Raw genomic sequence first — 14,584 nt, 5'->3', positions numbered from 1 at the left:
CCACCCAGGTGCCCCGTGATTACCTTGTTTTAAACGGACATTACATTTTAGATTCTTAGGCTGAAATGGATGTGGTTTTGCCTTTTAAAGAGACAAAGTTCTCAATATATGAACTAACTGCTTAGCTTATTCAGAATTATTTGCATTATGGAATTTCTATACATCTGCAACTCTTTCAGACACACTGTGAAGTGAAATACTTTGATCATCTTAAAGATGATGTAAGTCTTACTAATTGAAATTCAACTGAATTTACTGAAATTCAAACAACAAATGAAATTATTGGCCAGTTTTAGGCACCAAAGCTTCTGGATTTATGTGGTTCTAGAGAACATTAAGGATTTAGGTGAGTGAAGAGTTTAAATGAGTTAAGTCACATGTGTGGTTGGGAAGGGTGGTGGGAATGGAGGTCCTAGAGTGAAGCGAGGTGTGCGTTGAGGTGAACCAGATGAAATGGGACATCATTATAGAAGTTTGTCTTTTTCTGTCACTACCTCCCAACTTACTTTTTAGTTTTCTTCTAGCCTTAAGGTCTGGGTATTTGTAGGAACTGGAAGTATGAGTAGACCCACGATCTGGAAATGTTGTGTGTCCACCGCAAGGCACTGGCTTCCTTACAGAGTTCTTGATGGAAATGAAGATGTTTCTCCAAAGCAGCTTTTTGCCTAAGGAGACAACCCACCCACAATCCCAGTATGATTAAGCATCCTAAAAATTGCCCTTCTAAGCTAGTAGAAGAACTTTGGATTTGAGCAAACATCAGTTAGACTTGGGGCTACTGATCTTGCATTTTAGTGGAAGATCATACCCTATTTGTTTAGTAACTTTACACATGAGTTTTGGAGTTTCATGAGCCTTCTACTGGAAAAGCAAAAGCTAGCATTTCTTAAACTTGTATTGCTGGAAGGGACTCCCTTGTTTTAGAGATGAGGAAACAGGCCAGAGAAAGAAGTTAAAATACCTGCACCAATGTCACACAAGTGAAGATGAAACAAAGCCAGCTGGCGTTACCTTCTAACCCTTGGTGGAGTGAGGCTCTACCTCTCACACACCGCCTTAGTTACTTGGTTTTCTGCTCTCAGCTACTTGGACTAGCTTTACGGAATTGTTTAGCTTGCTTTTTGGTCTCAATACTTACGAACCCTGTCCTGCTGCTCTTGATATATGGAATACATAATTTTGAATTTGAATCAAGACTTCTCTAATGATCTGTTTTTTAATTCACATAACAGCTGGGGGATGGCAGGGGAAACCCAACAGTTAAGTCCAGGAGTGGAACAACTCTAGGTTCGGTGGAAAACCTTGAAATAGAATTGTTCTGGCTGCCTTCTCTTTCTGGTCCCCTAAAGAGTACTTACTAGCTTAGATTCAGCTTAAGTTGTAGAAAATACATTTCGGGGGGGGTAAACTGTTTACAGTCAAGATGGGACTCACATGGTTTTCTGTGTCATGCTTCTATACCCTTCAGTTTTGATGGTTCTAAAGAGGGATGTCTATTTGTTGCTTTCACTAAGGAGTGGAAATTCACGAGAAAGCAACTATAGAGGACCTAGCTTTTAAAGAGTTAGTGGAAACCACATTGCTCAAGAAATTCTATTATCAGAGAGATGAAATGATCATTACTACTGTAAAAGAACACAGCGAGGGAAAATGCCACTGGCCCCTGATAATTAGTTCTGCACTATTTCTCCAAACAAGGCTCTCATGAGGTCTGGTCTTCGCTTACTTCTCTGACCTCATCTTGGAAGTATTCTTCGTGCCTTGTTCACTTAGTTCCAGCCATACTGACTTTCTTTTATTCTCCCAATGTGCCAGTTTCATTCCTTCCTTTGAACCTTTGCATTCACTGTTTACCTGCTGGAATATTTTTCTCCCAGATGTTTATGCGGCTAACTGTCATTCAGGCTTCTCCTTATAGAACACTTTCTCTGAGAAGTTTTGCCCTGACCGACCAATCTAAACCAAGCCTCCTGCAATCCTATCACATGTTTAAAACCTTTTCTGTCTAGCATCTATTGCCAGCTAAAAAAAATATTTGTCTCCCTACCCCCAGCCCTAGAATGTAAATGCCAAGGGAGAAGGGACATCTGTTTTGCTTACTTCTGAATTCCCAGTGTCCATAAGAGTGTTTGGCATATAAGAGGTAACCAAAAAATACTGAGAAGGGCAGTGGTTCTGAATCAGGGGGTCTTAGATGTGGTCCTGGCACAGCCCCCAACTCACTCTTCGGCCTTGATCAAGTTCCTTCCCCTTCTTTAGGACTCCATTTTCTCATCTGTAAACCAGAGTGCTGGGAGAGATGAAATCTAAACTCCCTTCCAGCTTCAATACAAGTTCTATTAGCCATGAAGAAATTCTGTGACACTGACTGCAAAAGAATCTGTTTTTTAGTTCTTCCAGATCATGCTTATGGAAGGTGGGAGAACTGCTCTTGTCCAGAGGCGGTGCAAGTTTGGTATTAGCACCAGGTAAACAAACCCCCTGTGGCAACTGTTCCCGATTATCCCCTACCTGGCTTCTTCCTGAGCTCGTGTCCGGGCTCCCTCCAGATCCAGCCTTGCAGCCTCCTCTCCCCTTCGCCTCCTTGCCTCTGCTTCCAGCTGAGCCTTCTCTCCGGCTTCCTGTTTCCTCCGCTGGGGCTCCAGCCGTTCTTCTTCAGCCATTTCCAGCAGGCGTTTTTCCTCCTCTGCTAACTGCATTTCCAATTCCTTCTGCCTCTGCTTCTCATCCTCTGCAGAAGAGAAAAGGAGGGTAGGCTCAGCAGAGGTCTCAGTACTGGAGAGAGTTCTCGGATCTAACTCCCAAGTCTGATTCCCAGGTACGCCCCCCAAGATATTGGTGTAGCTTACCTACCTGCCAGCAGGCTGCCAGCTCCTCAGTGGGGATCATGTTGGGGTCAATTTACAAATTTAAGAGTCCTTTATCAAGCACCTACTGTGTGCACTGCACTGTGCAATGAGTACAAAACCTTGCTGGAGAATTTTCCAGAGCCTGGGGTGCTCATGGGTGGTAGGCAGGTAGTTGAGGAGATGTGTCAGATTGGGGTCTGGAGAAATCGTGTGTTCACTCAGAGGAACTAACCAGCCTAGAGAATGTCATCTGCCGACATCTGCTGAGCCTCTCAAGTAAGGCTATTGAGATTCTACAGGTCAGCCCCTGAAAGGCTGGCCCGAAGCTATCCAGGTGTTTGTTTCCGTCTGCTAGGGAAAGGAGCAAGGAGCAGGGCTCTGTCGCCAATGTAGGCGGCTCCTGAGCAAGGCTAAAAGGGCAACGGGAGGGGCAGGATCCCAGTTCAGGAGGTGACTGGATTGGGAGTAGGGCCCAAGAGTCATTTCCACAAGTGAGTCTGTCTTATTTTGATCTTCTATCTCAACTCACTGTGGTCACACATACTAATCACTTCGGGAAAAAAAAAGCTTATACACTTAGAGTGCTTCACACACTAAGGCTTAGGATAGGAATAACTCTGGGGAGATTCAAATGAACACCCACAGTGGGATAAAAATACTTCTGCCCCAGATAGGAGATGCAGATTGCTCCAGAAGCGCTCCTCACCAGCCCTCTCGGCTTCCTCCTGCTGCTTTGTTGTCTGCAGTTCTCGAAGTTTCCTCCGGAACGCCTCCCGTTGCCGCCGGACTCTCTCCTGGGCCACTTGAAACTGAAGCTGCTGCATCCTCGCCTCTTCCTCCTGCCGCTGCCGTTCTTCTTCGAGTCTCTCTTTCCTCAGGCTGGGAAAAAGCCACAGGATGGCCAGGGAAATGGCAGCAAACCCTGGGACATCCTTGTGAGACTGGCCACCAGGCAGTGTTCACCCCCCCCCACCTCCCCTGGGGGCTCTGCAGCTACAGGCCACAGGGGGCATCCCATTCAGAGGGCACTGGGTGTCCAAGGGAAGCCTGAGCAAAGAGCAGAAGCACTAGCGCAGCTGCCCTGGAGCTAGAAGCCTCATGTTTCACCACACGGCTCTGTGCTCTGGGGCAGGTGTGTGGGTTCCCAGAGCTTCATTTTCCATTCTTAGAAGATGAATTTAAAACTCTGGAGGGTCTCACAGGGTTGTCGTAAAGATGAGATGAAATGAGTCAAGGCCTATGAAAGAATCTAGAACAATGCAGACAGGCATTGGGGCTCAACAAGCACTTGTGGGGCCGCGTCACAAACCCCTTCCAAGAAGATCCCAGGAACATCTAACTGGAGTAAGTAACCATCACGGTCAGGACACTTCCCCTTATCTTTGGACAGGGGACAAACGAGATGTGGGCATGAGCCTCAGAACCAGCTCTGTCGCTAGTGGAGGTCGACCCCGGCCTTTTCCTGCTGCGTCCCAGCGTGGTCACAGGCTCGGGCCGCCCTACCTACCGCTTCTCCTCGGCGCGGGTGCGCAGCTCCAGCTCCAGGTCCTCCTTCATCTCCTCCGGCCTCTGCAGTTGCTCCTGGGGGAGCCGCCATTGCGCTTCCTGCCCGCTTCTCCTCTCCACCTCTGAATGTCGCCTCTCGGCCCTCTTGGCTCGCAGCCTGTCCCGGGAAGCTCCCTGTCGCTCCCTCTCGGTGAGGAGGGCCTACCGAACCAGAGCGTTCTTAGTGCAAGGGGGAGCCCGTCTCAGGGGTCTCGGGGGTCTCAGGGGCGAGGCCTCCTCCACAGCCCTCTGTGTCCGAGGGTGTCGCCCCTCACAGAGACCACGTCATGGAGTGGTTTCCACACTGACTGCAGCCTCGGCCTCGGGCTCTGGGGTCTGATTGGCCTGGGTCCAAGTCTCTTACTTGCTTCAGGATTTGGAGGTCACAACTGAATGTCCCTGATATTGTCTTCCCCTTGGGGCTGTTACCGGGATTAATTGAAATACTGAAAGTGCCAAAATAATGTCTGCCCGTCGTCGTAGGTCTGGAGTTTTTAGCCCTGGCTGCACTTCACAACCTGGTAAGGAGCTTTTAAAAAAAATTACTTGGGGCCAAGGCCCCACCCAGGCCAATTAAATGAGAATACCTAGGTGCAAGGCCTGTGTGGTTTTAAAAAGCTTCTCAGGTGATCCTAGTGAAGCCAGGGCTGGGAACCACAGGTTCCAGATAAAGGCTACTTACCAGGGGTGGTCTTAGATGTAAATGTGTTTACTCACATTTAATCCCATGCAAACCCACTTTGTCAACGAAAGGTTCTCTCAGCTTCTGTGAAGGATGTCTTAGCTTTCTTTTTCTCCCTAACACCCCCGCCACTGTCAGAAATATGCCCACGAGGGAAGCTTTGAATGCAACTCTTCCATGGGAGCTCCGTGTGTCCAACTTGGGGTGGAATTTCCTGGCTTTTTTGCCTGTGCAGCGCAGCACAGTACTATGGGTTGACAATACATCTAAGAAATTCTGATTCTCTACCAGGCTCAGGAAAGTTCTGCCCACATCTGCCGTACAGAGCAGCATTCCATAGTCTAGGCAGCTGGGAGGACTGGGAACTATCTTTCTGAAATCCTTTTTGGTAGACCATGGGCAATAAAATAAAGAAAAACAATGGGCGCCTGGGTGGCTCAGTTGGTTAAGCGACTGCCTTCGGCTCAGGTCATGATCCTGGAGTCCCGGGATCGAGTCCCACATCGGGCTCCCCGCTCAGCGGGAAGTCTGCTTCTCCCTCTGACCCTTTCCCCTCTCATGCTCTCTCTCTATCTCATTCTCTCTCTCAAATAAATAAATAAAATCTTTAAAAAAAAAATAAAGAAAAACAAAATAATTTAAAACTGACAAGAGCCTTAATTTTAGAGTCAAAGGACCTGGATCTAAGTCTTGGCTCTACCGCTTGATGGTTTTGTAACTTCTGGCAACTGGGACACTTATCTCCACGCCTCACTTTCTAGGTCTGTGAAATGGGGATAATCACATCTGGCTCACAAGTGTGGCTATAAAGATTAGATGAGATTCAGCAGAGTTGTACCATATGCCCATGTAATTTATGTGGCTTTAACCATAGCAGTTTAGCTGTGGGTATAATTGTAGTGTTTAAAGATACTCTTTTTTTCTCCCCTACAACAAAACCTCTAAATGCAGTTCAGCACCTTCATTCATCCCGGTGGGAAAAAATTGTGATTTATTCCAACGGCAGAGGAAAAATTGGTTGTGTTGGTCTTATTGAGAGATGTATCTGTATGGTATTTTTTAAAAATTCACTGCAGGGATATTCAAGGGTAAGCTTCCTTACGCTCACTCAGTTTTTCTCTTAAATACTTGACATAAGAATTAAGGCTCTTGGAACAAAATTACTTTTATATGCCGCAGCACCTTGTAAAGATAGATATGTGTCTATAAGCTGCTGCCTATGGCCCAGCTATGTGCCACAGAAAAGCAGATTAGGAAAGGAGGAATTTCCATAGCCTTTGGGAGGCAAACAAAACATGAATTCCTGACCAAGTCAAGGATATGTGCTTGGCCGGCGGGGGGGAGGGGGGGCGCGTCGCCTGGGTGGCTCAGTCCATTAAGTGGCTGTCTTTGGCTCAGTTCATGATCTCAGGGTCCTGGGATCGAGCCCCATGTCAGGCTCTGCTCAGCAGGGAGTCTGCTTCTCCCTCTCTCTGCTCATGCTCTCTCAAAAAACACAACGATATGTGCTTGGCTCTGATGGCCAAAATCCATCTTTCCCTGTAACTGTGAGGCCCGTGCCAACTTCCTGCTCCTTATGGGATAAATATATGCTGTGGCATTTTGGGACCCTCACAGAATGCATCATTTCAGAGGGGCTTTTGCCACTCCATCTTTGATCAGCTCTGGCTTCTTACAGGGTCAAATAGAACAAATAAAAACATGTTCCAGTAGCACTGTTTCAGTAACTGCAATATGATTCAGGGCAGTTTTCCCCACCTCTGCAGTTGTACCAATGAGAACAGAAATCTCTCTGGCCAAGGTGAGAATACTGGACCTTACTTTGGAAGGGTCTTCATAACTTCTTTCTTCTTTAGATTCCATGTTTCCAGCGACCGGTAGAGTCTGGGTGGGTGATGATCTTCCATCTATGGACACTTGGCTCTCCTGAGCATCATATTCATGGGAAAGCCAAGGGTCCTCTACGACAGCATCTGCAGGAGAGAAACCTCTCTCTGAAGAGTCTTCTGTTTCCTTAGAGTTAATGACGTCAGGCCCACTCCTCTCTGCTACTTCCAGACGCCCTTCCTTCTGTGTCCTTTTCCTTTTGGCTCTTGGTTTTCTTTCTTTGGGAATTAACTCTGATTTCTTTTCAGCCTTTGATTCCTTTGACTTTCCTGGAGAAGAACAATCGGGGACAAGAGTTGTAGCTAAATAAATGTGATCTCTGCATCCTTTTCAGTAGCTTTTAAACTTCAGTGTGCAATGGAATCACCTGGGGCGTAGATTCCTGAGCTCCACTCCTAGAGTCCGATTCTTTAGGAATCTGCATTTTAACGACCACTCCCAAGTGTTTTGAGAAGGGTAGTCCACAGACCGCCCTTTGAGAAACTGCCTTATCCTATTTGGATCAACTGTAATTCAATAGTCTTTTTTTTTTTTTTTTAAAGATTTTATTTATTTGACAGAGACACAGCGAGCGAAGGAACACAAGCAGGGAGAGTGGGAGAGGGAGAAGCAGGCTTCCCGCGGAGCAGGGAGCCCGATGTGGGGCTCGATCCCGGGACTCCGGGATCGTGACCTGAGCCGAAGGCAGACGCTTAACGACTGAGCCACCCAGGCGCCCCTGTAATTCAATAGTCTTGCTACTAAAAAAAGTTCTGTTTCTCCCTGACCTATGGTAGAAGCAAGACTCTCCAGAGGGGAAAACTACATACGCAAATGGAAAATCAAGGCTCAAGAGTCTGGCTTGAGGTTACAGCTTTGTAACCTGGCAAAGTTTAAGCCTTCCATACTCTAGGAACTCTTCCTCAATTCACCTCTGGGGACCACAAGTATTTCCTTTCCCCAGTCCTGCCAATGCAACCCAAGTCATGGGCTACAACAATGTAAGGTCAGCAAGATTTTAAAAAGCAAATCTCAAGAATAGATTGGGCCCAGGAGACGATCCAATGTCATCCTTTCTGACAGCCTTTGATTTGTCTGGAGGGTCTTCTAAATCATGTGGCCAGGAAAGAATGGGTGTTAAGTTTTAAGCTAAAGAAAGTCTTCAGAAGCATGGGATTCTAAATTCCTTGGAAGGTGCAATATAGGGAACCAAGAAGAAAAGTGGCAGCTGGGGTGATCAGTCACAGCTTGTTTCGTCCTTCCCCTTCCCAAATGCTTTCACTGCCCAATTCTTAAATTATGATAGCTACTAGTTCATAGAGGCCATAGTAAGAACATGTGCTTGGAATCAAATGGTAGGGTCAGACTCTGGGTCCACCATTTCCTGTTCAATCTGTTTGATCTTATGCAGGTCACCCTATCTCTCTCAGGCCTCAACCACTATACAATATAATAATAATGCTTATTTTAATGGAGATGTTTTGGGGATTTCATGATGTCATTTATGCGGGGCTCTTAATACAGTGGGTATTCAGTAAATAGGTGCTATTATCATTATTATTTCCTCTCTTGATCACAGGTCTCTAGGCAACCCTGGTTTTGTCTCTCCTCTCTCTCCTACGATACTGACATGAAGTAAGGCTGCAATAGCATCTTAGCCAGAGATAGTTAAAAAGACTCAATTGGATTGAGTCCCATTGGATTCATGCTAATTCTCTGTGACACCTCCCAGCCCCCATTAGCTGTCTTTTCCTGGGTTGTTTGTCAAGGGCACACTCCCTTACCTACAGCGGCCTCTGCTTCCCTCTGGACCTTTCCTTCTCTCCTCTCCTTGGGCGCCTTGGACTTGTCTGTCTTGGTTCTTTTCTTTCTCTTGACTTTGCCAATCAACTCCATTTCCTAAAGGTGAAAAATTAAGGAAAAGGACCACGATGTGTAGCAAAGAAGAAAAAAAAACATCAAAGGAAGATTATGTTGAACAAAACAGAATGGCTTAGATTGGAATTTGTGTGGGTTCCACATGAAGCAGAAGAGGGAGTCTTAGAATGGAGCTGGTGCAGAGATCCTCACGTTCAGCCTTTCCTTTAAAACTGCTAGGTCTAATGCCACAGGAGGAAAGAGGAAAAAATACACCGTGATTGTCCCCTTTTTTGATGCTAAATCATGATCTACAGAGTTGGATCAAAGTGAAGCAACTTTCAACTTTGATAGAATGCTATTGCTACAATTAATGTTTAGTTTAAATCAAAGCCAGCTTTATTCACTGTTGCATCATTTGCTAACTTTCCAGAAGTTTCTCAAGCAGATGACCACAACCGTGTCAGTCTTCACCTTTCCCCATGGGCTGGGACAACAGTGGAGATTCCTCCTAAGAGAGGATGGCAGAGTGGGGCCATGGCTACCCTCTCAGTGCCTGTGATATTTTGACATAATAAGAAATATATATTTGGTCTTCATCCCTGGTCTCTGGCACAGAACTCCTAAAACCATTGTAATTTCTGGAGAACAAATGTGAAAAGAGTGGCTTTTGCTTTTCATTAACACAACCTCCTTCAACTACACCTGAGAGTGTGTTAGTAAGGTGATTTTGGAAAGCACCTAAGGAGGGGGTACTAGTTACCAGGGGAGCCAACCACGTTATTAGAGGGTTGGAACTTTCAGCCCAACACCCGCAATATCAGAGGAGGGAGAAAAGTCTAGAAGTTGAGTTTAACAATCATTTGCCAGTGCTTTAATCAATGCTTTTATCAATCAATTCCTACGTGATGAAGCCTACATAAAAACCTGAACCAAAAGAGTTTGGATTGCTTCTGGGTTGGTGAACACATCTACAGGCCAGGAGGGTACACACCCTCAACTCCATGGAGAAAGAAGCGCCAGCATTTGGGACACTCCTGGACCTTGCCCTAGGTATCTCTTCATCTGGCTGTTCATTTGTATCCTTTAAAATATCCTTTGTTTGGGGCGCCTGGCTGGCTCAGTCGGTGGAGTGTGCAACTCTTAATCTTGGGGTTGTAAGTTCGAAGCCCACATTGGGTATACAGATTACTTAACAATAAAATCTTTGGGGCGCCTGGGTGACTCAGTTGGTTAAGCATCTGCCTTCAGCTTGGGTCATGGTCTCAGGTTCCTGGGATTGAGTCCCGTATCGGGCTCCCTGCTCAGCAGGGAGCCTTCTTCTCCCTCTCTGCCCCTCCCCCTGCTTGTGCTCTCTCTCACTCTCTCAAATAAATAAAATCTTAAAAAAACACAAAAACCAAAAAACAATAAGATCTTTGAAAACATCCTTTGTAATAAATCAATTATAGTGAGTAAATAACTTTCTGAGGTTTGTGAGCCATTCTAGCAAATTATCAAAGCTGAAGAAAGGGTTGTGGGAGCCCTCCTTAGGTGACAACCTGGGACTTGTGACTGGTGTCTGAAGTAGGGGCAGTCTTGTGGGACCAAGCCCTTAACCTGTGGGCTCTGTGCTAATTCCAGGCAGGGTCAGAATTGAACTACAGGACACCCAGTTGGTGTCCTTTGAGCTGGAGATTAATTGATGTGGGAGAAGACTCCACACATCTGGCATCAGAATTGGTGTGTAGGACAACTGAAGTTTCCTTTTAGTACCTTTGCAGGAACTAGAAATGGGCACCCCATCCTTCAGAAGGATGCAGTGCATTGCGGGGGTGTGGGGCATGGTGAGTGAACCACAGACTGGATTTCAGCTCTCACTTGCCCCTTTGCAGTTCCCCTTGTATACAGAGTAAGCAATCTGCACAACTGTACATGGTAGCCTGATGGGAGCAAGCTTTTGGACCAAGCTCCTAGATGTTTATACTTACACTGATGCTGGCTAGAGCCTGCCGGTTGAACAGTCTTGGTTCAGCCCTCCTTTCTGTTCCTCTTGGAAAAAAAGATGCATCTACAGGGCCCAACCTCTCTGGGGACTTGTGTCCTGGGCGTCTCCTGTGCAGATGGCGTACATCATAATCTCTGCCCCTTTAAGAAAGAGCAAGACAATGGGACCAAACATTATCAAAACCTCTTACAGACAGGGAAGAGGAAAAGTGAACAAACATTGAGCCCTCGTTTCTGCGGTGCTATGATGGGCATTTTACACACTCGGTCAACCCTCTTTTTCTCAACACATTCCTGAAGAAGGGAGCATAGAAAGTTGAGTCTTCCCTTTTGGGGTTCTCTCCGGCTAAATCCTCAATTTAGAGAGCCGAAAGAAATAGTCTGCCTCTCTGGGGTTGCATATTTATGCCTTTAGTTGAATGACATAAGGTTATCTAACTGAAATTCTTCTATCAAAGACTCAGCTGAAAAATAAATGACCTTTAAGAAAGACTGTTTTAGGAACATGCAACTATCCATCCATTCTTTTATGCCCTTTGAATTCTATTGTTGATCAAATCTAGCCACCAGAAGGTCAAGAGCTGTGTTTGTGTGATCCCTTGTAGAATTGCTGTCACTGATTATCTGCCCTAAGGATAACAGACTTAAGTTCTCCGGGTAAAAGGGTCCCTAAGAAATAGCCATGTGGGTTTCAGTAACAGCTGCAGCAACAGCTTCTGTGTGCCAGGCCTGGTTCTGGGCATTTTATTTTCTAGCTAAATCAGTATTATATTCACTGTTGTTGTGCTAGTACAGGGCCTTACTATAGAAACGTGAGAAATATTTGTTGAATGAGGTAAATGGAATTTCCTGTAAATATATGAGTCTTTAAATCTTTCAATGTCACTCTATAAAAACCTACAGAAGATTTATCCTTTAGAATTTAATGCTAAGAACACATTTATTTCCCCCGAGGAACAGGTATGCTGCAAATGAGAGCCACAAACCTGATTGTGTTGCTTTTGTTTGTTTGTTTGTTTGTTTTGCTTTCACATTCAGGAATCTCTATCAAATCTGAAATTCTGATTTTTGGTCACAAAGACTATAATGACTTTTGTGTAGTGTTGGTGTTCTTTTTTTTTTTTTTTTTCCCTGCTGGCTTAAAATTTTTTTTCTTTTTGGTTATCTCACCATTTTCTTGGTGATGGGGTTGTTGTAAGTCATTTAAATCCATTGCGGAAAAAGCTGAGGTATAAAGGTTAAAAAATGGAATTTTTCAGAGAGCTGCCTCCATACCAGATAGTGCCTCTCTCCCTTTGTTCCTAGGGAACATAAAACCTTTTTGACCCAGGAGGGAATCCTTAGACCAGGAGGCAGGTGAGGGCAGGTTCTCAAGTCACTGATGCTCATGGGAGGTCACAAGAGGCTATAGTTCTAGCTGCCACTGCCATATGGGGCTTAGGTCAAGTTACTGGGGCTACTGGCCGAGCCTTGGTCAATGAGCTTGGAGTAAGCACATAGTGAGCACATAGGAAGCACTTACTACATGTTAGCAATTTGTGTTAGTATTATTAAGTATTATTTATTTTACCCAGAGCTGAGTGAATGCTGAGAGGAGAAACCAAGGTTGAGATGACAGACTTCACCTTTCTAGGCATGTCTGTAGATCTCAGCTATATAGACAAATGGAGAAAGTGGTTTGCACACTGTCAAGCTTCCTTCTTCACCCACCCAGCCAAAGAATATGGTTGAAGGAGGAAACATATCACAATATAATCCTCCCCAAGAATCCGTTTCTTAGACAACAATTCCAGCTGTTAGAGTATGAGGTTGGCCTGAGAATCTTCATGCTTAGAAAAAACAGAAATTCAATTAATTAAAAACAAAGAAAAATGAGGGGCGCTTGGCTGGCTCAGCCAGTAGAGAATGTAATTCTTGATCCCGGGGTCATGAGTTCAAGCCCCAGGTTGGGTGGAGAGATGACTTTTTTTTTTTTTTTTTAAAGATTTATTTATTTATTTATTTGAGAGAGAGAGAACGAGAGACAGCATGAGAGGGAAGAGGGTCAGAGGGAGAAGCAGACTCCCTGCTGAGCAGGGAGCCCGATGTGGGACTCGATCCCGGGACTCCAGGATCATGACCTGAGCCGAAGGCAGTCGCTTAACCAACTGAGCCACTCAAGCGCCCCGAGAGATGACTTTAAAACAAACAAACAGACAAATATGAAATAGAAGTGGAGCCGTCCATGTCATTACAACCTTGAACACTTACGTCTTTTGGACAGTATCTGACACAGGGGGCTGGATGTGGTCAGCCAGGGATGCACCAAGAGGGTCAGGGGTCATACTCTTCAGCTCCTGGTCTGTGAAGACAAAGAGCATCCTTAACAGCAAAGGACAACAGATGATAGACAACAATCCCAGACACGGAGAAACATCTACTTGGCTAGTAGTCAACAACATGCAAATTAGCACAATGAAGTATCTTATACCCAGAAAATTCTCAGATGCTGCACAAATCAGCGCTGGTGCATAGCAAGTGACATTAAAATTAGTAGACTCTTTGGGAAAGGGCCACGCCAGTGTGTACCAAGAACCAGAAAAATGTTCCAGTCTTTGATCAGGAACCTCACTTCTGGGTCATGAGGAAGTAATTCAAAAGAACAAGCTTTTTGTCCAAAGTAAAAATTAGAAACAGCTCAACAATAGGAGATTGGGGAAACAATTCATGATGCATTAATTTTATATTTAAAATTATGGTTAAAAAGATAATAAGCAGGGGCGCCTGGGTGGCTCAGTCATTAAGCATCTGCCTTTGGCTCAGGTCATGATCCCAGGGTCCTGGGATCAAGCCCCACATCGGGCTCCCTGCTCTGCGGGAAGCCTGCTTCTCCCTCTCCTGCTCCCCCTGCTTGTGTTCCCTCCCTCGCTGTCTGTCAAATAAATAAAATCTTCAAAAAAAAAAGATAATAAGCAATATGGAAAATATGATATAAAGAAGTAAAAATGTAAACTATAGGATAGTGTGTTAGAACTCTATAAAATACATATGTAAATGAATAAGGGCTGGAAGAGAAAATAGAAAAAGAAAATAATATGTTAAATTAGGAGGTCTATGTGTATTTAGATTTCTTCTTAAAACCCCAGTGTGGCTATAACATTGGAAATGAAACTGATTAGAAAAAAACCAAACAGGGGCGCCTGGGTGGCTCAGTCGGTTAACTGTCTGCCTTCGGCTCAGGTCATGAGACCAGGGTCCTCGGCTGTAGTCCCGCATCAGGCTCCTTGCTCAGTGGGGAGCCTGCTTCTCTTTTTCTTCTGCCCCTCCCCCTGCTTGTGCACACTCTCTCTCTCTCTCTCTCTCTCTGTCTCAAATATTAAAAAAAAAAACAACTAAGAAAAAGTAGAAAAAGTGAAATTGACTGCATTAAAATCTTTATAGGAAAAATAAATAGTATTTTTTTTTAAAGATTTTATTTATTTATTTGAGAGAGAGAGAATGAGAGAGAGCACAAGAGAGAAGAGGGTCTGAGGGAGAAGCAGACTCCCTGCCGAGCAGGGAGCCCGATGTGGGACTCGATCCCGGGACTCCAGGATCATGACCTGAGCCGTAGGCAGTCGCTTAACCAACTGAGCCACCCAGGCGCCCCGAAAAATAAACAGTATTATTTAACACTTTAAAAAACTTCCCTAATTGTAAAATTTAAATAAGTGTAATTTATCATATGCCAATTATCCCTCAATAAAGAAAAAAATATATTTTTAAAGATTTTACTTATTTATTTGACAGAGAGAGAGACAGCCAGAGAGGGAACACAAGC

The 14,584-nt window shown here is 45.0% G+C and overlaps 1 protein-coding gene across 4 annotated transcripts in view; it reads right to left on the bottom strand.

The window, feature by feature from the left end:
* KIAA2012 (KIAA2012 ortholog) overlaps positions 1-14,584 on the bottom strand; it is a 105,498-nt gene that overhangs the window by 3,395 nt on the left and 87,519 nt on the right. For all 4 annotated transcript variants that reach the window (XM_027589969.2, XM_027589970.2, XM_027589971.2 and 1 more), the window contains 8 exons: positions 13,036-13,126; positions 10,770-10,926; positions 8,727-8,841; positions 6,898-7,232; positions 4,357-4,556; positions 3,556-3,728; positions 2,512-2,731; positions 507-665 (listed from right to left, as the gene is read on the bottom strand). In XM_027589969.2, coding sequence (XP_027445770.1) covers positions 527-665; positions 2,512-2,731; positions 3,556-3,728; positions 4,357-4,556; positions 6,898-7,232; positions 8,727-8,841; positions 10,770-10,926; positions 13,036-13,126 — 1,430 coding nt within the window. In that variant the 3' untranslated portion in view covers positions 507-526. The remainder of the gene's footprint in view (positions 1-506; positions 666-2,511; positions 2,732-3,555; positions 3,729-4,356; positions 4,557-6,897; positions 7,233-8,726; positions 8,842-10,769; positions 10,927-13,035; positions 13,127-14,584) is intronic.

The sequence above is a fragment of the Zalophus californianus genome, chromosome 3 (genome assembly GCF_009762305.2).
Source record: "Zalophus californianus isolate mZalCal1 chromosome 3, mZalCal1.pri.v2, whole genome shotgun sequence".
Taxonomy (NCBI): domain Eukaryota; kingdom Metazoa; phylum Chordata; class Mammalia; order Carnivora; family Otariidae; genus Zalophus; species Zalophus californianus.
This window is presented reverse-complemented; position numbering and strand designations above follow the sequence as displayed.